Source organism: Myxocyprinus asiaticus, chromosome 37, assembly GCF_019703515.2.
Source record: "Myxocyprinus asiaticus isolate MX2 ecotype Aquarium Trade chromosome 37, UBuf_Myxa_2, whole genome shotgun sequence".
NCBI lineage: Eukaryota > Metazoa > Chordata > Actinopteri > Cypriniformes > Catostomidae > Myxocyprinus > Myxocyprinus asiaticus.
This window is the reverse complement of record NC_059380.1, coordinates 35,956,369-35,979,329: the sequence shown is the minus strand read 5'-3', so window position 1 is coordinate 35,979,329 and position 22,961 is coordinate 35,956,369. Positions and strand designations below refer to the sequence as shown.

Genomic DNA, 22,961 nt, shown 5'->3' with positions numbered 1-22,961 from the left:
TGACAAACAGCACCATGCAAGACAGTAAGACTATTGTTTGAGATAAGGGAATTATTTTCATGATGAGTAACACTGCACTGGCCACCAATGGGCCGCCCCATTGCCAAAGAATGACCAAACTCTTTGCAATTTGTGGAACTTTATCATTAATTTAGTATATTTAATTACTTTTGGTATTTTCGTCACAGTACATTCAGTTTCAGAATATAATAATAGAATAGACAAATAACACAAAATATTTAATATCACATTTCATACAAAAATCAAAATCTTTTATAAAACATTTAGACATCACCTAAGATCATTTAATACCATCGTCTTTTTTTCTGGCAAAAATGGATAAAGAAAAACACTTGTCAAAATACATATATTTATATATTAGTTCTTTTCAATAGAGTATTTAAAATATTTTCATTTACCGTAAAACACATAAATTACTGCCACTGCTGCAGTCATGTTAAACTAAATCGTTGTCATAATATATTAAAGAATTGGCTCTGACCTCTCTCTCTCTCTCTCTCTCTCCATCAGTCATTCTGGCCTTGAACATTTCTGAAAACTTTTTATTTTGTCCACTGCAAAACTAGTATGTGCTCAGTGCCATTTACAATAAAGAGTCATAGTGCTTTATTTTTTAAACTACAAGGTACAGTAGGAGAACAACATTAGGTCTAAATTCAAGAGGACACTTGCATGCCATGTGCAAATACGGTGTAGCAATTAGCTTAAACTGCAAAAGAATAACAGTATGTGTGATTACTTGAAAGGACCAAGATCCTTGAGAAAATTGAAGTAGATAGTATTTTCTGAAGGCGTAATATTCATCTCTTATGGTCTTCAAAAGGCACCTTTTGATGATTTTGTAAAATAGAAACTATAATGTTAAAGGTGCAGTGAGCAATTTTTAATCACAGATATCATTGTAATAGGTGTGTTGAGAAATCAAAGACACCTATTTCTTTGTAAACAGCAAATAAAAAAAAAAAAAAAAAAAAAAAAAACGGGGTTGTGGCCATAAATTACAAATGCTCTCTGCCTTTCAATCATGTTGGATGCTTGAAATTTCAGACATTACGTTGACATGTCAAGGGGCGGGCCTTTGGAGAGAGTGGATGTGGTTGACGGGATGGGGGGTGCTTTAATTTAATGGCTAAATCTAACGGAATTTGGCAAAACAGCTAAAATCGCTTACAGCACCTTTAATATCTAAAGTTCAATGGCAACATGAAAAAATTCAAGAAATTCTCAAGAAGGGTTCTCTATTCAATGGCTCAAATATTTATGTTGGAATTTAACATTTTAATACATTTCAACCCTTCTAAATATTATAGTATTGAACTACTGCTTGCAAAATAAACAAATATGAGCTTGTGTAGTTACTTATCAGACACATATGGCAAAACAAGTTAAAACAAATAAGAATTTAGGAAATTTCAAGCAATGGGAAAAGTAAGACATGGAGCTACCATGTTTCTTGCACATTTACTAAACACGCACATGCTTAAAAATAAAAAATCTATAACTCTGAACACCTGAAAGTACTACCGGTACATTAGATCCAGTTCAACTTCAGTTCAACATTAGGTATTTTCTGGTCTAAACCAAAATGAAACTGAGGTTGATTTAGTTCTATTCAGTCTGTTATTTGAGGCACAACCAATAGTGCACCATGTTTTTGGAGTGTATATTAACGATGCATGTTTTGGGGTGAGAAATAAATAATTCTGTAACATATTAGGCCATGTAGAGCTGTTTGCTTTATAGTGATTTTGTTTTGGTGATCTGATGTTCATGTACACCTCTACGATTCATTCCTCAGAATATGCTTTGTCTGCGGTTCTTCCCTCGACCTGGAGAAAACAATCCATTGTTAGACTGATCCACAGGTATATGGGTAAGTATGTAATGTGTGATTATAGATTAAAGTGCATTATGCATGACTAAATGTGATCAAATTGCAGTCTTCATATAAAGAGACTGGGCTGAGTCATGTCAAAGCTATGGAACTAAATACCTGGAGGCTGGAATACTGAACTTCTATGTCCTGGATCCTTCTGTAACTGTATCTCCCTCAGTGAAAACACTGACGAAGCTAGAGAATTAAAGATAGGGAGATTAAAAGGCAAATGGGTGAGGATCAAAGTGAATCTGTAATCCATATTGTCTGTTACAATGACTTGAATCAATTTGTGTCTTTAATGTAAAAAGTAAAAAACAGATTGTGAGATTTGTGTAGAGCTGATTTTACAGGAGCACACTATGTATGTAAATGTAGGGATGGACTCACTGTCAGGTATAGAGTGGATGTTCTCGCCCAGACTTAAGAAGTAAGAGTGTCTCAGAGAGAACTCAGCCGAAATCCTGCGTTTGGTGTCATACTGAAGAGAAACAAATCAAAAGTGGAAGGGAATAACAGCTTTATAATATGTTTATAACATAAAACTCTATGCGTGCTGATATATCTAGGGACAAAATCGACAACATTTTGGGGGAAATATTAACAGAAGTAAAATCTAATATATACTGTGTGTGTATATATATATATATATATTAGGGGTGTAAAAAAATATCGTATTGTATCATACGATACCATGCTCACGATTTAATATCATATGTATTGTACGATACATAAACAAACACGTTATAGTGCAATTAAATCCAAGCAGCGCAACATTGAGCGCTGCAGAAATAGTCTCCTTCCTGGAGAGGTGGCTGCTGACAGAGCAACAGATCTAAAGTACATAGGCGAGAAGATCGATGGCAAACGGCAAGTAGACTAAGGCTGAAGGTTGTCGAATTTATCAAACAACAGTGTCATGTCCCGGCACAACAGTACATCAAACATGTCATTTTATTTACGCCAACATCACCAGGCAAATCTGTGGATTTGCGATGCAGAAACACAGCAGCAGCAAAGTTGCACCTCTCCCAGACAGCACAGAGCATGACACTGAGCAAGACGCTCATGACTAACAAAAACAAGCTTATTCAAAAATCTGACAATGTAAGAAACTGCCTCGGTTACATACGTAACTTTGGTTCCCTGAGGAAAACGAGACGCTGCGTATGATTGCTATGGGACACTGTCCGAGTGTCACATAGTCTGAAGCCCTTATACAATCACGCCAATTATTTTTGGCTGATGGCACTTAAGTGATGCCCCCTAGGGAGCTACGTCATGGGCTCCATAAAAGGTGCTCGCTTTCATGCCATCGAGTCAGATTTTCTGCAAAAGGCACGAGCCTCTGCAGCTGCTAGAAAGTATGACCAGCTACTCAGCGTCTCGTTCCCCTCAGGGAACCAAGGATACGTATGTAACCGAGGAACTCGAGCTGCATATGAACATTATGGGAACGAAATACATTCACACCATATGAACAGTAGCTGCCAACTGTCTAAGCCAGTGTGGCAAGCATACAGTGGCGCTCAAGCGAGCTAAAGCATCTAAATAAAAGGAATTATGAATTTACTCCTGTTCCAACAGAGTGAACCTGGGAAGCAGGAGTCAAACCGTTGTTCAGATTATAAAATCTAACAAATGTATATGGAGAGGACCACCCTGAAGCCATACAAATGTCCTCCAAGGGCACATCTCTAGCCAAAGCCCATGAAGATGCCATGATCCTCTTAGAATGGGCTTGAATACCTGAAGGCGAAGGTAAACCACATGCTTTGTTAGTACTCGAAATGGCATCAATAAGCCAATGAGACAGTCTTTGCTTGGACAATGAAACACCTCTGTTGCGACCACCAAAGCACACAAACAACTGCTCTGATTTACGGCACTGGCTAGTATGGTCAACATAAACTCTGAACTGGGCAAAGCATATGAAACCTTTCATGATCCTCCGACTCAAATGGGGGAGGAGAGAAAGCCTGAAAAATAATGGTCTGCGAGCAAAATAACGGAGAAATAACCTTGGGCAAATAGCCCAAACGAGGTCTTAACACAACCTTTGAACACCCTGGCGCAAAATCCATACATAAAGGATTGACTGACAGGGCATGCAAATCACAGACTCTCTTAATCAATGCCAATGCCACTAGCAGTGCCTTTTTACTGTTGTCAAGGGCTCGAATGGAGCACCCGAGAGTACCTCTAAAACAACAGATAAATCCCATAAAGGAACATCGATGGGACAAAAAGGTCTAAGCCTGAGTACCCCACGCATAAAGAGAGAGACAAGAGAATGTCTACTAATAGAGACTCCACTGATAAGCGCATGTTCAGCTGCTAACATAGACTTCAAGCATTGGCCCCGAAACACTCCTGTAAATATTCCAGCACTGTACCAACAGGGCAGTGAACTGGATTTTCACTTTGCGCTGTACACCAAGAAGCAAAAATACGCCACTTAAACGTATGTAGCCTCCTTGTTGATGGAGCTCTAGCATTAAGAATGGTATCTACCACAGCGGGGAATAACCCCTCATTCAAAAGAGTACCCCTTTGAGGGGCCACACCCGTAACTATCACAAGTCCGTCTGGGGGTGCCAAATGCTGCCCCATGCCTGAGACAACATGTTTGCTCTGACTAGAATCTCCCAAGGTGTCTTTTCCAGGAGAGAGACCAAAGTCAAAAACCAAACTTGAGATGGCCAGTACGGCGCCCATAACAGAAGCCGAACCTGATCCTCCCGAAACCTCTGCAGAACTGCGTGCCAGACTGATCGTTGGAAATGCATAAAGATGCGCTCTCAGCCACTGATGCGCCAGTGCATCGATGCTAAGTGGTGCCGGGGGACAGTGAAAAACCAGAGGGGACAGTGCGACGTCTCGCTCAAAGCAACAGGTCCATTTCTGCTCTGCCAAACCTCCTCCAGATTTGTTCCATAATCTGAGGATGTAATGTCCATTTTCTGGGCATCAGACCCTGTCTGGACAGGAGATCTGCCACCAAGTTCAACCAGCCCGGAACACGTATGGCTCGTAGAGATAGTACATTGTCCCGTGCCCACAGAAGAATGCGACGTGCCAGCCTAAACATGGCACGAGAGTGCACCCCTCCCTGGAGATTGATGTAGGACACCACCATCCTGTTGTTCGACTGGATGAGGACATGACTGTCCTGAATCTCCGGAAGGAAAAACCTTAACACCAGCAGCACCATCCAGCCAGTTCATGTGCCAGTATTGCCGCTGGCCCTGTCCAGACTCCATGGGCTGGACGACCTTCATGTACAGCGCCCCAACCCGTGGAGGAGGCGTCTGTCGTTATCACCTTGCGGCGACACACCTGTCCCAATGGAATGCCTGACATCAGAAGGCAGGTCCATTTCCAAGGCAGAGTATGGTAGCACCCACGTGTTACTCTGAAGGGACGAAGCACATGCGTCAGTGGTTGAAGTCCCTTTGTGGTGTTCATCTAGCACTGAAAAGATCTCGCATGCAACATGCCCAGAGGAATTACGCTGCTATCATGAGCCCCAAAATCCTGTGAAATTTTTCGCAGGGAGAACATGTCCCACTCTGAACATCGCTAGAAACTGGCATAATGACAGAACGCAAGCTGGAGACAGGTGCGTCTGCATCGCCTGCAAGACCAGCTCCACACTTAGTAACAGAGCCTGTTGCCCTTGCTCAAATGGCTGAGTACGACATCTCGATATTGGGCAGCCAAAGTCTCTGAGTGAGCTAACACCAACCAATCATCAAGATAATTCAAAATGCGGATGCCTTGAAGCCTCAAGTGTGTCAGAGCTGCATCCATGCAGTTTGTGAAAGTGCATGGTTCCAGTGCAAGTCCGAACGGAAGGACGCAAAATTGGTACGCTTTGCCCCCAAAAGCGAATCGGAGAAAACACCTATGCTTTGGCGCAATCTGAATATGGAAATAAGCTTCCTTCAAATCTATTGTCACAAACCAGTCCTCCGGCTGTAATTATTTGTTTCTGTGTCAGCATTCTGAATTGACATTTCATAAGGGTGAAATTCAAACATCTCAAATCCAGAATGGGATGCAATCCGCCGTCTTTTTCGGGACCAGAAAATAATGGCTGTAAAAGCAGCTTTCTCTCTGAGGAGGGGGAATCTCCTCTATTGCCCCTTTTTCTAAGAGAGAGTAAATTTCCCGAATCACAAACTGGGCTTCCCGAACAGAGACGTCTGTTGGAACAACCCCATTGAATACTGGCTGAGCCTGCCTGAATTGACATAACCATGCGCTAGCGTTCGAAGTTCCCAGTTCGAAACGCCCTGCAACTTCTGCCAAGCTGCTAGACGGGCAGACAGAGGAATTAATGCATGGCTCTGGTCCATAGCATGACATGTAACCCCTAGATGGCGCACTTAATTTTGCCGACTGCACCACAACCAGTGTCACAGCGGAGGGGGGCCTGTGGCTGGTTGAATGGGATTTAATAATGTTTCTGCCTTTACTGTATTCAGGCATAAATGATGAGCACCTTGAAATGCATTTACAGCAGGGATGCTGACAGAATAAACCTTTTTCCCTGGTATTCTGAACAGGGAAGAGTGTGTGAACATTGGGGGGAATGTTTATTTTAGAAAACTGTTTCACCACAACGGCCTTAGCATTCTTTACGGGGGACAACGCATGGTGCTTACGAGCACTGTGTGTTTTGTGTACACTTGTGCTTGATGAACATTGAATTATTTTATACATGTCTCGAGACCTTTGGGCATGGAGACAGAGGCTGAATTCGGGAAGCGTTTTTTTAATGTTCGCTGTCCAGCACAAGCTGCGGGGGAAACTGAACCATATTCTGGTTGTCGGGCGTTCGAAGCGTGTACAACGGCGAACTCATCCCGATACTGTCTGAAGGAAAACTCGTATCCGGCGCCTTATGCAGCTCTTTGGTGAGACGTTGCGAAGATGCCGAACGTTAGTGCACTGGAGCTGCAACGGGCTTTTCTCTCTCTCTGCGAAGAAGCATCTGCTAGAATGTGGGAGTCTGCTGTAAATTTTTACAGCTACAGAATTTTTCCACCACCGACTGGACTGCATCACAGAACAGCCCAGATTGTGACACAGGGGCATTTATTAGGAAGGCCTTGTCCTTGTTATGAATATCCATGAGCATGAGCCACAGATGGCATTCTGCTGCCACGAGGCCCATCATATTCCGACCAACAGCACAAGCAATGTGTTTGGTAGCTCTCAGCACCAAATCAGAAGCCCAGCGTAGTTCCATGATGGCCTCAGCATCTAGTCCAGCTCCCATCTAAATCCCTCAAAAATGGGCTTGGTAGGCTTGCAAAACTTGCAAAAAAAGACTAGGCCTCCACTTCCACATGGCCGCCGAAGAAAGAGAGAGATGTGCTCCTCCATCTCTGAGACTAAAGTATATCCGTGGTCGGAAGCTCGACACACATTTAAAAACTCTGAGGCTGATTTGGTTTGTAATCCTGGCAGAGTAAGGTTGATCCCAGGACTTCAAAATCCCCCAATGGAGTTCTGGTGAGAAAGGGAGCAGCCTACAAGGCATAGTTGTGCGTTGAATGCTATTCTGAGATGTGGGTTGGCACTGTTTTGGCAGCATGAGGGGGAACTACACAATATTAAGCAGGTGGTTTTAATGTAGTGGCTGATCGGTATATATATATATATATATATATATATATATATATATATATATATATATATATATATATATATATATATATATATTCACTTCGTTCACTCTATTATAATCATTATATTATATATTATAATGTAATAATTACATTTAAATTAGTGGTCGACCAATAATCAGCCGATATTCTGACTTTTTTAATAAAAATATAATAATTTTTCCCGTTTGGCTGATATTTTTCTTGAGGGCGCTGAAAATCACCTGCTTGCATGTGAAGCGACAGAGACATGTAAATGACCAGTCATGGTTCGTTTTGTTGTTATGTGCCATTGTGTTACTACATACAATAGACCGATGCAACACAGTGTCATTTAAACGGTCAGAGCCTCAGCAGACACGTTTGAGCTCATAATGTTAAAATGCTCACCTGTTTCTAGGGGTGTGCAGCGAAGCCATTATCTGTATTTGTATCTGTATCTGTTCATATGTGAATATATGCAGGGCTTAAACCGGAACTGCGTCAAAACTAAATGAAACACACATTTTTAAGTGTTACTCTTACATTTATAGTTTCTATTAATAAAATATGCCTTGTATATGCTTTTTCATAATAATATCCTAATTATAATAATAATAATAATAATTATTATTATTATACAGTTATTATTTAAAAAATATTTTATAATTTTTTTCTTAGCATATGAAGCTGAATTTGTAGGCTACATTAACCGTGGAATATGTTGTGGTTTCTCCTGGTATTTGAGATTTTAGTATCTGCATGAAACAGAATTTTCGTTTGTCAAGCACACATGTTGCAGTGAATAATAAATACAAATTCAAACATTACAATAAATTAAAATAAAATCAATATAGCCTACAAACAGATGAAAGTCCCGTAAGTCTATAGACAGGACACAATTATTAGTTAAATAATAATAATAATAATAATAATACTAATGTTACATTTATATAGCGCCTTACCAGAGTTCAAGAACACTTGAATTTTTCAAATTTCTCACATAAGGAGGAATATTCCTAATAGTGATATATGCCATAATAGGCCATAATATATGGAGTATTTAAACCTATATGTGGCATTTTAATATTTTCTTTTTTTGGAATAAAGTTTTTTTTGGGTGGGGGATTTTTCCCCTTTTTCACCCAATTTGGAATGCCCAATTCCCAATGCGCTTTTAAGTCCTTGTGGTCCCGTAGTGATTCGCCTCAATCCAGGTGGCGGAGGACGAATCCCATCTGCCTCTGTGTCTGAGACCGTCAACCCACGCATCTTTATCACGTGGCTTGTTGAGCGTGTGGCCACGGAAACATAGTGCGTGTATCCATGCTCAACACACCACGCACCCCACGGAGAACGAACCACATTATAGCGACCATGAGGAGGTTACCCCATGTGACTGTACCCTCCCTAGCAACCGGGTCAATTTGGTTGCTTAGGAGACCTGGTTGGAGTCACTCAGCATGCCCTGGGATTCGAATTAGCGAACTAGTGAACTCTAGGGGTGGTAGCCAGCATCTTTTACCACTGAGCTACCCAGGCCCCCTTTGTGGAATAAAGTCTTAAGTTAATAACCTTAATCGCTGATGTGGATATAAATGTGGTCAACAGATAGACAAGCTCAGACGTGAAATAATTTCATGGGCCTCGTTTCCCAAAAGCATTATAAGCCTAAGTAGATTGTAGAATCCATCTTACGATTCATCTTAGTTTTGCGGCCCATTTCCCAAAAGCATTGTAACTTAAGTAGTACTTGAAAATGCTCGTAGATTAACAAGTGCTCTGGAGTAGTCGTACAGCGCTAAGAACATCGTAATGACACAGACTTATGCAGACATCTGCAGGACAATTGCGAAATGATACCTTATACAATTTAAATACCTATAGCTACACTTTATGCTCATTTAATATCAGTATACGTACGTTTTATTTTATTATTATTTTTAACTGACAATACTACTAATAATAACAATAAAAAATGCAGAAAATGGTTTGTCAATATTGGATGAACAGATAAATTAATAAGTAAACAAATTATTTATTTAAGTATAAGTATAAATATAAGTTATTTGTGGACTAGTAGGTAACAACAAAGTGGTGGCATGATTGTTGCAGAGAACTGTAAAAATTACAATCAGAGTGAGAGAAGGAAAAAAGTCAATAACTTGCTACCGTGCATGAAAATCGTCCATACAGTATATTGGCTCCTCATTCTCGTCTCCACTGCCTCTCTGACACCTAAGGGCGCTCTCGCCCGCACCATGCAGTTGCTAATCACTGTTACTGTTATCACTTTTGGGACTAAAGAGCAGATCTCCCTTTGATTGGTGAATGTCGAACTTTGATTGTGTGAAATAACAAACGTTCATAAAATCGCTCGTAGAAAACGCTCTTAACCACTAAGATCAACCGCTATTGGGAAATTAGGCCCAGGTCAGGAATTTAACATTGCGCTCAGGTTTAGGCCATAAATAAATATATGGGAATCATTACATGTGAATCATGTGATACAGTTGTGCTCAAAAGTTTGCATACCCTTGGAGAATTGGTAATATATGTACCATTTTTAAAGAAAACATGAGTGAGCAGGCAAACCACATTTCTTTTATTTTTTATGGGATTCATATTCAACTGTAGGTTATAACAGAATGGCACAATCATAAAACAAACCATGGCAACAAAGAAAAAAATGAAATGACCCCTGTTCAAAAGTCTGCATACCCTTAGTTCTTTATACTGTGCATTGCCCCCTTTAGCATCAATGACAGCGTGCAGTCTTTTGTAATAGTTGTCTATGAGGCCCCAAATTCTTGCAGGTGGTATAGCTGCCCATTCGTCTTGGCAAAATGCCTCCAGGTCATGCAAAATCTTTGGTTGTCTTGCATGAACCACACATCTGAGATCTCCCCAGAGTGGCTCGATGATATTAAGGTCAGGAGACTGTGATGTCCACTCCAGAACCTTCACCTTTTTCTGCTGTAACCACTGGAGGGTCAACTTGGCCTTGTGCTTAGGGTCATTGTCATGCTGGAAAGTCCATGAGCGTCCCATGCGCAGCTTTCGTGCAGAAGAATGCAAATTGTCTGCCAGTATTTTCTGATAACATGCTGCATTCATCTTGCCATCAATTTTCACAAGATTCCCTGTGCCTTTAGAGCTCACACACCCCCAAAATATCAGTGAGCCACCACCATGCTTCACAGTGGGGATGGTATTCTTTTCACTATATGCCTTGTTGACCCCTCTTCAAACATAGTGCTTATAGTTGTGACCATAAAGCTCTATTTTGGTCTCGTCACTCCAAATTACAGTGTGCCAGAAGCTGTGAGGTGTGTCAAGGTGTTGTCGGTTATATTGTAACCGGGCTTTTTTGTGGCATTGGCGCAGTAAAGGCTTCTTTCTGGCAACTCGACCATGCAGCTAATTTTTGTTCAAGTATCGTCGTATTGTGCTCCTTGAAACAACCATACCGTCTTTTTCCAGAGCAGCCTGTATTTCTCGTGAGGTTACCTGTGGGTTTTTCTTTGTATCCTGAACAATTCTTCTGGCAGTTGTGGCTGAAATCTTTCTTGGTCTACCTGACCTTGGCTTGGTATCAAGAGATCCCCAAATTTTCCACTTCTTAATAAGTGATTGAACAGTACTGACTGGCATTTTCAAGGCTTTGGATATCTTTTTATATCCTTTTCCATCTTTATAAAGTTCCATTACCCTGTTAAACAGGTCTTTTGACAGTTCTTTTCTGCTCCCCATGGCTCAGTATCTAGCCTGCTCAGTGCATCCACGTGAGAGCTAACAAACTCATTGACTATTTATACACAGACACTAATTGCAATTTAAAAAGCCACAGGTGTGGGAAATTAACCTTTAATTGCCATTTAAACTGTGTGTGTCACCTTGTGTGTCTGTAACAAGGCCAAACATTCAAGGGTATGTAAACTTTTGATCAGGGCCATTTGGGTGATTTCTGTTATCATTATGATTTAAAAAGGAGCCAAACAACTATGTGAAAATAAATGGCTTCATATGATCACTATCCTTAAATAAATTAAATAAAAAAAAAAAAAAAAATGTTTTGCATGATCAGTCATATTTTCAAAATCAATGCCAAAATGTCACAATTTCTGCCAGGGTATGCAAACTTTTGAGGACAACTGTACATTAACATAGACATTTCAAGAAGTGGAATGTGTATATGATGTCATATCTTAATTAATGTTACACTTGACAAGCTCCAGACGTGAACAATTAACAGAGTCCACAAACTGTGTTGAGACCGTGCACATCCGATCTGAAATCACACCGTGCGCATTCTCATTCATAAGGTTTACAATTTAGAAATATTGGCTGCACAGATTCATAAATTCGTTGTAATTCTGGATATGTTTATTTAAAATGTTGCTTCATCCTTGTGCTTTTTGGATAATCTGTCATACAAATATTTGTTTATATTATTCGGATGAATCCGTTATTCGTTTTGAAGTCATTATTCGTGCCTTTCCGAATAAGGTATTCGGCTTCGGGCACTTCCCTACCTGTTTCATTCTCCCTCTCTCTCCTCAACAGTTTCCTGTAACTTTTAACTGTCTTAACTAATGATAAAAAGGTAAATATCAATAAAACTAATATCATATACTGTCTGCAAATATGCACATATCTCATTTAAACAGATGTAATAAACCAACCTCACACAACTTCAGCAGATCCAGCATCCTGTGGAAGCACGTATTCTAACAGTCTCTCCTCAACAGTTCCCTGTAACTTTTCTAATGATAAAAGGCAAATATCAATAAAACAATTACATACCATCTGCAAATATGCAGATATCTCGTTTAAAAAGATACCATTCACGAAACTCACAAAGATCCAGAGCTTTCTTCCCGTCGAGCGCTCATCTAATATCTTCCACTGAAGTGCGTATTCTATCAGCCAGAATAAAAAACTTAAGGATCAGGATCAAAAGTTCCTCTCATTCACAAATCATGACAGTCCGTCTGTGACAATCCAAGCAGGTGATCCAGACCTTTTAAACTGTCAGGAGATTGAGGCTTGCATTGGATCCGCATGAGCGCAGAAGGCTGCATCCGAAACCCGGAAAATGCTGCCTGCGGAGGCTGTATAAGGAGGTACAATGAAAATAAGGTGCTTTTCAAATTGTTTGGAGACCAGTTTCCTTAAGAGTTCCATTCATTCAAAGCAGATGTCAGTTAAGCCATTAACTGATTAGGCAGCAAGGCAGCAAGTTAGCTGCCTACATTTTCGGATCCAGCCCAAGGTAAAAGCACTTCACGTGTGCTATGAGTAAATGTCATATTCACTGTGTACTGTATGTACAATTGGTTTGCTTTGGTATTTTTTGAGTAAATGCGATTGCTAATGTGGACATGCCATCCATGGTTGCTGGACTACTGTGTGTACTGTTATTTCCTTCTTCCTAATATATTATATTATACATGTGCAAATAAATTACTAAAATTTGATAACAAAACAGAAATCTAAAGAAACTGTTATCCACCATTTAAAATACAATAATATTTTTTTGTTTTGTGTGAAATTGAGTAAATATAGTGCAAAATAAGAGTTTATTATTATTATTTTTAGCAATTTCATGTTTGTTATTTACTATATTAAATTGTGTGATATATTGGCATTGTATCGGCCTATCGGCCATCCTGCTCTCTGGATATCGGCATCGGCCATTAAAGAACCCATATTGGTCAACCACTAATTCAAATTATATTTAATGATATTACAAATATGAATAAAAAAATATTTGAATTATTAAAAAATATAAAAAATGAAATAACTTTTATTTCAGGTTTGGGGTTCGTCTATAGTGGCTTTAGTAAGTCATATATTTAAGAATTATAATTTAGAATTATAATAATTAGGGCTGTCGATTTAACACGTTAATTAAGTGAATTTTTGCAGTTAATTTATGCAATTAATCATGTCCCTGGAATGTAAAAATTAATATTCTGGGGGGGCCTGGGTAGCTCAGCGAATAAAGACAACTACCACCCCTGGAGTCGCGAGCTCGAATCCAGGGTGTGCTGAGTGACTCTAGCCAGGTCTCCTAAGCAACCAAATTGGTCCGGTTGCTAGGGAGGGTAAAGTCACATGGGGTAACCTCTTCGTAGTCGCTATAATGTGGTTCGCTTTCGGTGGGGTGCGTGGTGAGTTGTGTGTGGATGCCATGGAGAATAGCGTGAAGCCTCCACACACGCTACATCTCCGCGGTAATGCGCTTAACAAGATATGTGATAAGATGCGCGGGTTGACGGTATCAGATGTGGAGGCAACCGAGATTTGTCCTCTGCCACCCGGATCGAGGCGAGTCACTACGCCGCCACGAGGACTTAGAGCGCATTGGGAATTGGGCATTCCAAATTGGGGAGAAAAAGGGGAGAAAAAAATTATATTCAATTGGTGCAATTTAAGCTTGAAGTACCACCTGTTTTTTTAGCTGGAGGCAGTAAGCGAACTCCAGCTGTATAAGCAACGTACAGCTGTACAGAGAACAAACCACATCAACCTCATAATTTTTGCATTCAAACACAGCTGGACGGAGCACAATTCCGAATGCATGGATCTCGAGAAGTGTTTTTCCAAGTTTCAAACTATGTTTAACTTGACACAGTGACCTAAAAACGCTGTATATGGCACAAAGCAACCAAAGTGAGACTGTGCAAAAGCATCCATCTGATGCATATGTGTACATTGACATGTCCTTAGAAAAGCCCTTATAATAAATCTATCTCAGAGAGATTGATGAATTCAATTGCAAAATGGATTACTGTAAACACTAGGCCAATGATAGGCTTACAATATATTGCCTTCTAAGCCACACTTATCAATGCTTTACCCATCTGCCACAATAATGTAATGCATTTTAATTATCTGAATTATTCTATATATATATATATATATATATAAATAAATAATTCCTTAAATATAACTATAATTATTTAATCATTATATATTCAATTATTGTTATTTGAGGCCCTTTCTCTGCAAATATTATGCAATTAATTGCAATGAATTCTATTATTTAATTGGCATATCATGTAATTCATTCGATTTAACATTTTAATCTATTGATAGCCCTAATAATAATAATATAATATGTAAAATTTATGTCCATATATAATTAAGAATTAAGTTATACAATTGCAATTTCAGAACAATAGAAATAAACAATAGAAATCAATGGAAAGTTCAGGTTTAAAAACATGTTTTCACTTAAATAGTTAACACAGTAATGACAGAATTTCCAGTTTTGGGTGAAATACTCCTTTAAATCCTTAAGCCTTTGCACATACATAACGCATCCCTCACTCTTTGCACATGTTTCTTGTCATGCACGCTCTTAACTACTGACTCGATTTCATCATAACACCTCTGACTTGTTGATCCCTGAGCTATAAAATCATTTTAAATACTGAATCACCCATCACCCCACTGTCATCTCACAAAAAGTTATAAAATTGTCTCTGGCAAAGTTTGGCGCTGTTTCAAGCAAGTGGAGCGTTGAGAGTGAATTGTGTGCGTCTGACAGCGTGATCAGTCAGCGGGGTTTGATGAGAAACAGGTGTGCGGTTCGGACTCATTAAGGGGGCTGTCACCATTAACGAATCGCACGCTCCGCAGCGCACCACAGTCTTTCATCATAATGACAGGTCAGCATGCACTCATTCTGTGTTCGCGCCATCAGAAAGTGCACAGAGAAGGAGAGAAACGTGCTCACATTTCCACCTGCACACAAATATTTCACTCTTTACCTAAATATACGCTCAAACCTATAGACCTCCTACTGCCTTCTGTTGTTCTTCAATTAAGCTGATTACACCCAATAGACACCTTTTAGTATTTTTACACTTATAAAAAAAATTAAGATTTTACTATGGGTTTTTTTTTTGGGCATGTGTCTTTGTATTCTTTGAATTACCTTTGGTACACCACGAATGTACACTGGTGGCCAAAAGTTTGTAATAAATGTACAGATTTTGCTCTTATGGAAATAAATCTGTAATTTTATTCACCAAAGTGGCATTCAACTGATCACATTGTATAGTCAGGACATTAATAACGTGAAAAATTAAAATTACAATTTGAATTTCTTTTTCTTAAACTACTTCAAATATTTCTCATAAAAAAATCCTCCATGTGCAGCAATGACAGATTTGCAGATCCTTGGCATTCTAGCTGTCAGTTTGTCCAGATACTCAGGTGACATTTCACCCCACGCCTCCTGTAGCACTTGCCATAGATGTGGCTGTCTTGTCGGGCACTTCTCACGTACCTTACAGTCTAGCTGATCCCACAAAAGCTCAATGGGGTTCAGATCCATAACACTCTTTTCCAATTATCTGTGTTTCTTTGCCCAATCTAACCCTTTCTTTTTGTTTTTTTATGTTTCAAATGTGGCTTTTTCTTTGCAATTCTTCTCATAAGGCCTGCACCCCTGAGTCTTCTCTTTACTGTTGTACATGAAACTGATGTTGAGCTGGTAGAATTCAATGAAGCTGTCAGCTGAGGACATGTGAGGCTTCTATTTCTCAAACTAAAGTCTCTGATGTACTTAGTTCCCTATCTGTCACTCACTCGACATTGTGTCGATGTAGTGACACTAGGGTTCACTCTTGGGAGCCCAAGACACCTCTGGTCTTTGCTAAAAGGCCAATGAAAATTGGCGAGTGGTATTTGCATGCCACTCCCCCGGACATACAGGTATAAAAGGAGCTGGTATGCAACCACTCATTCAGATTTTCTCTTCGGAGGCGAACGGTCATGCTCACTGAGCTGAATTCCCACGACTGTTCATTCACCTCTGCTGGATCTGACGGCGCATTTCAGCAGCTTCTCCCTCCTCTGCACTGGTGCACTGCAGAGAATACCCTTGGGCTCTTTGGCAGAAATAAGAGTATATTTCTCTAAAAGAGTATATTTCTCTAAAAGAGCGGCACACACGGAACGTCTTTTTAAAGATGCCTTTCCTTTGTGTGTTATTTCTGGTTGCGCTCGTTATCTCTCGCCTTCTGACGGTCACGATCACTGTCTTTCATGTCTGGGCACTGCTCACTCAGAGACAGCATTCGTGGATGGTCATTTACTCATTGCGAGGACATGTCCATGGCAACGATGCGGTCCTGGCTCGCCTTCGTAATAAAGCAAGCCACCCCAGAGGCTCACCGCCTCGGTCCTTTTACCCACGGGAATGAGGCCAGCGCGGCTAGCACTGGGGGCAGATTTGGGGACCCCAATGGGACCGCCTCTGCCGGGTATCCCCCCGCGGACCTCCCATTCCCCAGCACGCTCGTCTGCCCCGATCGGGCTTCCAGATGAGTCCGCCGGCTCTTCTCACGGTGAGTTCGACCTCTTATTCGGAGCCCGCGAAAGTGATGAGCTCTCGAGCGCAGCATCGGAGAGCCGGCTCGTCCAGTCGGACGCGGAAGCCTCAGCTGGGCTCCTCCCTTCGGGGACGATTGTCCAGTCACAAGCTGACGCATAGATGATGACATGCTTTCCCGGGCAGCCACGAGCGTCGGCTAGAGTGGAACCCTCCGCTCTTCCCTGAACCCTTGCGGCTCGATGATTGGTTCCTGGGCTCGCGGCGCCGCTCAAAGCCACGCCCTGCCCCCGTTCCTTTCTTCACGGAAGTGCATGAAGAACTGACAAGGTCGTGGGAGGCACTTTTTTACTGCCCGGTCCCGATCTTTTCAGCTTCCCCGCCCTCACTACCCTCAATGGTGGGGTGGCCAAGGGCTATTCGGCAATCCCCTGGTGGATAAAGGCGCTCGCGGTGCACCTATGCCCACAGAGCGCCACCACCTGGCACAGGTGCCTGAAGCCCCCGTCCAAGGCCTGTAGGTTTACGTAGTCTCTGATGGCCAAGGCCTACGGTGCTGCTTGACAAGCCGCCTCCGCCCTGCACGCCATGGCTCTCCTGCAAGTCCGCCAAGGCGCTAAAGGAACTGCACGAGGGTAGTTCCACCCCGGGATTGATGCAGGAACTGCGCTCAGCGACTGACCTCGCTCTCCGAGCGACAGAGGTCACGGCGCGGTCTCTCGGGCAGATGATGTCCACATTAGTGGTCCAGGAGCGCCACCTTTGGCTCAACCTGGTCGATGATGGGTGAGGCCAACAGGACACGGTTCCTTGCTGCCTCATCTCCCAGGGATGGCCTATTCGGTGACACCGTCAAGGACTTTGCCCAGTAGTTCTAGACGGTGAAGCAGTAGATGGAGGCTATCAGGCATATCCTGTCCCGCTGTGACTCAAGATCCCACACCCCGTCTGCTCATCGCCAAGCGTCCCCCTGCGGTGACTGCACCGGCTCCACCGCAGCCCGCCCTTTCGGCCCGGCCCTGGCGTGGAGCCCACCACAGGAAGCAGACGCCACCCGTCTCGCGGTTGCCAAGAACCTGCGAAAGGCTTCAAAGTGCCCTTGAGATGGGTGACCCAGGGACGACGAAACCCGCTGCTCTGGAGCTGGTAAGCAGACCTCTCCATCCCCTGGTCGAAGGCCGGGAGGAGAATCTTTTTGTTACCTTTGCATTTAATTGCGCTGCATGCCCAAGTGCCTGCAGTACTCAAGAGTTCAGCAAGAGCGGTTTCCTTGTTCTCTGGGTCACGTATCCGGTGTGCATGGCAGGTTTGGCACTCCAGCGGTGGTCTCCCGCCCCTGAGCGCCCAGCTGTGGCACAAATCCACCCCCAATGTGACAGTCTCCACGGGTCATGAGGACAGGCCTCTTCCTCCCCCGTCCCAGGCTGTTCTGGGAGTGGTCACAAGGAGCCAGGTAAGTGCTTCGATGTCCCTAGACTCAGCACGGCCACGACATGGTGTGGCACCTCGAGCTCTGCCCCACCGCGAGGCCCCACCTGCCGGTACGTCCGACAACGTTGTCCCTTTGGTCCCCCTTGTGCGGAACTTGGACGCGTGGCTTGCGCTTTCCAATCCATCGTGATGGCTGGTCCGGACCGTCCGACTCGGCCACACTCCAAAAATTATTTTAAGATTTATGCATTTCAGTTTCTTAACAAAATTTCATCAAATTGAATTGAGTAATATTTAATAATATAACATTTTAAAAACCTAAATATTTGAAGTTTTGTTAATTTAATTTCTTTATACCGTATATGGACCATCCACTTTTCATAAATTATTTTAACATTTAAGCATGTCATGTCAAAATTCCATCAAATTGAATTGAGTAATCTTTAATAAAATAAATAAAATAAAAACAAATATTTTATGTTTTAATTTAAGTTGTGTTAAACATTACACATTTGAATTTAATGAAATGTTGTTTTGAAATTGAAATGTGTAAATCACAATTAGTAAATCATAAAGAGTGCATAAGTAGGTTTTATTTCTATGGCCCACACAAGTATTGCAAAAACAAAACAAAATAAAATAAAATATACCCACATGCATCTTTGCCTAGCTATACTGGAGAACCCTAAAATACAACTTGTATTGAATAAACAAGTGAATAAAGACATGATTTACAATAATTTCTTCTTAGAGAATGTCCACAAAGTATATTTATTTTTCTTCAAATTTAGCTATATCCGTGAGACATTTTTTTTTTTAAACAATTTTGTTCCCTAAAGTAGCTTGTAGCTTGATCAGAAACATGCATATTTTTTGCTGTAAGGGAAGCAACATATACTTCCCTTACAGTTACAAAGCAGTGATCAGTCATTACCTGAAAGTGTCTTTAGCCTGCTGTACCCTTTTTTTGTCCAATAGTTCCCCCAACATCATCTTGAGCAAGATTCCTCTGAAAGGTCTTTACTCTTCTCTCTACTTGAGTGAAGCACTGCGGTGTCAGCCTGCGTTTGTTTACCTGTGTTTTGATAACGCTATAATGCTCTGCGTCTGACACCACTGCTTGTATCAAACTAATTGGACCTGGAGGAGAGCAGGCAGAGAGGCAGTCAACACCATAATTAGCTTCTGAGTTCATTCTGACTCGGCAGTGGAACTCTCAACAAGGGCTTTTTTCACCTGGGGATTTCTGGGATCCAAGATAGTTGTAAATCTAGGGTGTTAAACTGCACCTCACTAGCCTTTGGGGCCAGTGTGTGTGCTTGTTTTAAATTTGACACAAGTGTGTGTTCATGCAGTTGTGAATGGAATTGCATTCATGGTTGCATGGTATGGCATGCATTGTGTAATGTAGGGGTGAGCGGTGAGCTGTTGTTCATTAAAAATACATAAAAATGCAATTGACACAAAACTATTACTTGAATACATCTCTATCATATGATGAATATATTTTCAGTATTGAGTTGTCATTTTGATATTTTTTTCTGGGACATTCAAAAATGTCTGAGTGGTGTAACCGTCTGGAGATAGAAAATAAATCATAATGACATTTTTATTAAAAGCTGAAATTCTTCAAAAAAGACATGTTGGCATAAGTAGTTTGGAATAATATTTCATGAATATTTTTTATTTTTTTTTAAATCAGTGAAACATTTGTTTAATATATATTATTACAATTTGAAAAAATGTTGTCCACCAAATCAAAGTCAGGTGGTGTAACCAACATGCAGGTAGCCATTCTGTTGTCATGTGACAGAAAATAAATGCAGATGGAATAACCCTAAGAAAATGTAAGGATATTTGTGACTCCAAAATTCACAATATTTATTTTAATAATAATAAAAAAAAAAAAAAAAGAATGATTAAGTTGTGAACACGTGTGTATTTAAGGTGCAAGTGAGGTATTTTAAAACCTTTTTTAATTTTTAAGTCAAATATATTTTCTTTTTTGTAGAAAATGCTATTTAAAAAAAAAAAAAATGTACTATATGAAACCAACATGAACACAAATATAAAAAAATTTATGAACTTGATACATGTATTTTAAACTGTTAAATTGTTTTATATTTGTGTTCTATATTTTTATACGTTTGTTCATTTGTATCATCTCGGACAGACTTATTTGTCGACGACCGCTATATCACGTACAATATTTTTATGGAAATTTAACAAAAATATGTTTAGATATTAAATAATCACGTGGCAATGCCTATATTTTGGATAATCCAATGAATGATTTGATTATTTTCTCATTTTATTTGTAACTTGATGGACATATACCAAAATATTATTCAAAATAAACGAATGATAAATTTGGCATCAGATCAAAAAAGATTCACAATGTAAATCTTGAGGTAAAAACAAGCTTCTCAACAATAAAACTAATATTATAAAACAGGTAGTTCTAACTCTAAATCTGACTGGATGAGCCACATTTGAAGCCACTGTAAAATATAGGATGCACACAGCTGAATCCTATTCATGCAAAGTTGCTCGGCAACCAGAACGTACACTTGCAATGTGCTGCCCAGACCACGTCTGCGTTGTGTCCGTGCATAGAATATGTTTTTGCCCTGAGTCAGAATGTTCTACTACATGATGTTTCAAATGTTTACACTCACCAGTAACAGAGCTGTAAGAAGGTCTATCCCCTCTGTGTCTAGCCTAAAAACAAAAAAATATACATACTAATGATTAGCCATCCAATACCATTATTTATTTATTTTTTTGCTTCTAAAGCTTGCTAGTATATTACAATATTCCCCATCAACAATGTATAGCATACAAAGTCAAGTCCAGAACTTTGTGTATTTATAGATACAGGTGTGTTTTTGTTTGCAAGGTTTAAACACAGGAGACAAAGGCTAGTCCTGTTGCTTGTTGGTCAGTGTTTTGTGTTGTTCTGGTACCTGGGCACATGATTAATGAGCATTTGTGCTCGGTACTGAGGAAACAGGTATGATTTGAATTCCTCAGTAGCTGTGATTCCCGGCCAAGTCTCTTCAGTTGGGGTGCCTGGTTACAAAGAAACAAAATATATGTCCTAAAGTGAGATTTTTAAAGGATTTGTTCACCCCAAAATGAACATTATATCATCATTTACTCACCCTCATGACATTCCAAACCTTTATAATATTTTTTTTTTCTTCAGAGAAACACAAATATGTGAGATTTTTCTTTATACTAATCTTGTCTACACAATAAAAGTGAGAACAGACACTGTCAAGCTAAAAAAAAAAAAAAAAAAAAAAGAAAAAAAAAAGCCTCATAAAATCTGCCAGAACCTCCAGATGCCATTGGTTGTCTCATATTTCATAACTGATTATGACACACCTGTTTAAGTATGTGGAAGTGCAAATGAGATTTGAGAGTTACGGCAGAAGGCCAAATTTTCAGTAAATAAAGACTTTAAATTTCAGTCTTTTCCTTGCACAAAGTTATTATATGGCTTCAGAAGATTTGTAATATGGCATATGAGTCATACAGGCTACTTTAATGGAGCTTTTTTGTCATTGTTGGAGCTTGATCACCATTGAATGATTTAAGAAAATGTCCTGGTCCTATATTACTCCAAAATCAAAAGGAACAAATAAGAAATTAAAGTAAATATATATATATATATATATATATATATATATATATATATATATATATATATATATATATATATTTTACGGATTTTAATTTTGTTAATTTTATTTAACAGAAAGAAAAACAACAACTTAAAAATAATTTTAAATAAAAAAGCTGTATTAATTTAATTATATAAAAAATTACACAATTCAATTTAATGGATTTTTGTTATGAAATTCAAATATGTATCTCTGAAAATATGTAATTTTTTAAAACATATGTTAAAAAAAACATTTTTTATGTATGTTTTGCCTATGGAAAATTAAGCCTATATTTAGGGCCATTCAATTTTTTTGCATTCATGATGTATGCAAATTTTAGCTTCCAGTTCTCATTACTGCAACATGAAAAAATGGCATTAAGGCAAAAGCATTTATACATCATAGTGGTACTCCCTTGTTATTGCTTATCATGTTTTCACTGATTTTAATTTAGAAACTTACTGTAATACAGCATCTTTTTATTGTAATACAGTAAAAACTTAAAATATGACTGTGTTACAGGAATGAGAATCGTCACTGAAAAAAATGGGAGTAGTAGAAGTAAAATGTCCAGACATGTTACGGTAATGAGAATTGGGGGGTAAATGTGCTTAAGTGTTCTGAAAATAATTTCACCATACCAAAAATCAATTTGATGAACTTTTGTTATGAATTTGAAATATGTGAATCTTAATGTACATTTATCTTGTATATACATTTTATCCTCCAGTTCTCATTACCGCAACATGAAAAAATGGCATTAAGGCAAAAGCATTTATACATCATAGTGGTGCTTGACTGTGTCACAGGAATCTCGGACAGATTGACAAATTCAATTGCAAAATGCATTACTGTGAACTGTAGGCCAGTGATAGGCTATCAATATATTGCCTTCTAAACCACATTTTGTATTGTCTTGTCAATGCTTTACTCATCTGTCACAATAATGTAATGCATTT

At 39.8% G+C, this 22,961-nt stretch overlaps 1 protein-coding gene across 3 annotated transcripts in view; it reads right to left on the bottom strand.

Moving 5' to 3' along the window:
- Window positions 1-226: 226 nt before the first annotated feature.
- The window catches only part of LOC127427885 (cyclin-dependent kinase 18-like), a 113,474-nt gene continuing 90,739 nt past the window's right edge, over window positions 227-22,961 (bottom strand). For 2 of the 3 annotated variants that reach the window (XM_051675787.1, XM_051675789.1), the window contains exons 12-16: window positions 21,298-21,403; window positions 21,010-21,052; window positions 2,288-2,378; window positions 2,015-2,092; window positions 227-1,850 (exon numbers count right to left, since the gene is read on the bottom strand). In XM_051675787.1, the coding sequence (XP_051531747.1) occupies window positions 1,816-1,850; window positions 2,015-2,092; window positions 2,288-2,378; window positions 21,010-21,052; window positions 21,298-21,403 (353 nt within the window). In that variant the 3' untranslated portion in view covers window positions 227-1,815. Of the gene's footprint in view, window positions 1,851-2,014; window positions 2,093-2,287; window positions 2,379-19,265; window positions 19,472-21,009; window positions 21,053-21,297; window positions 21,404-22,961 lie in introns of those variants that run through there. The other variant, XR_007894991.1, reaches the window with a different exon arrangement.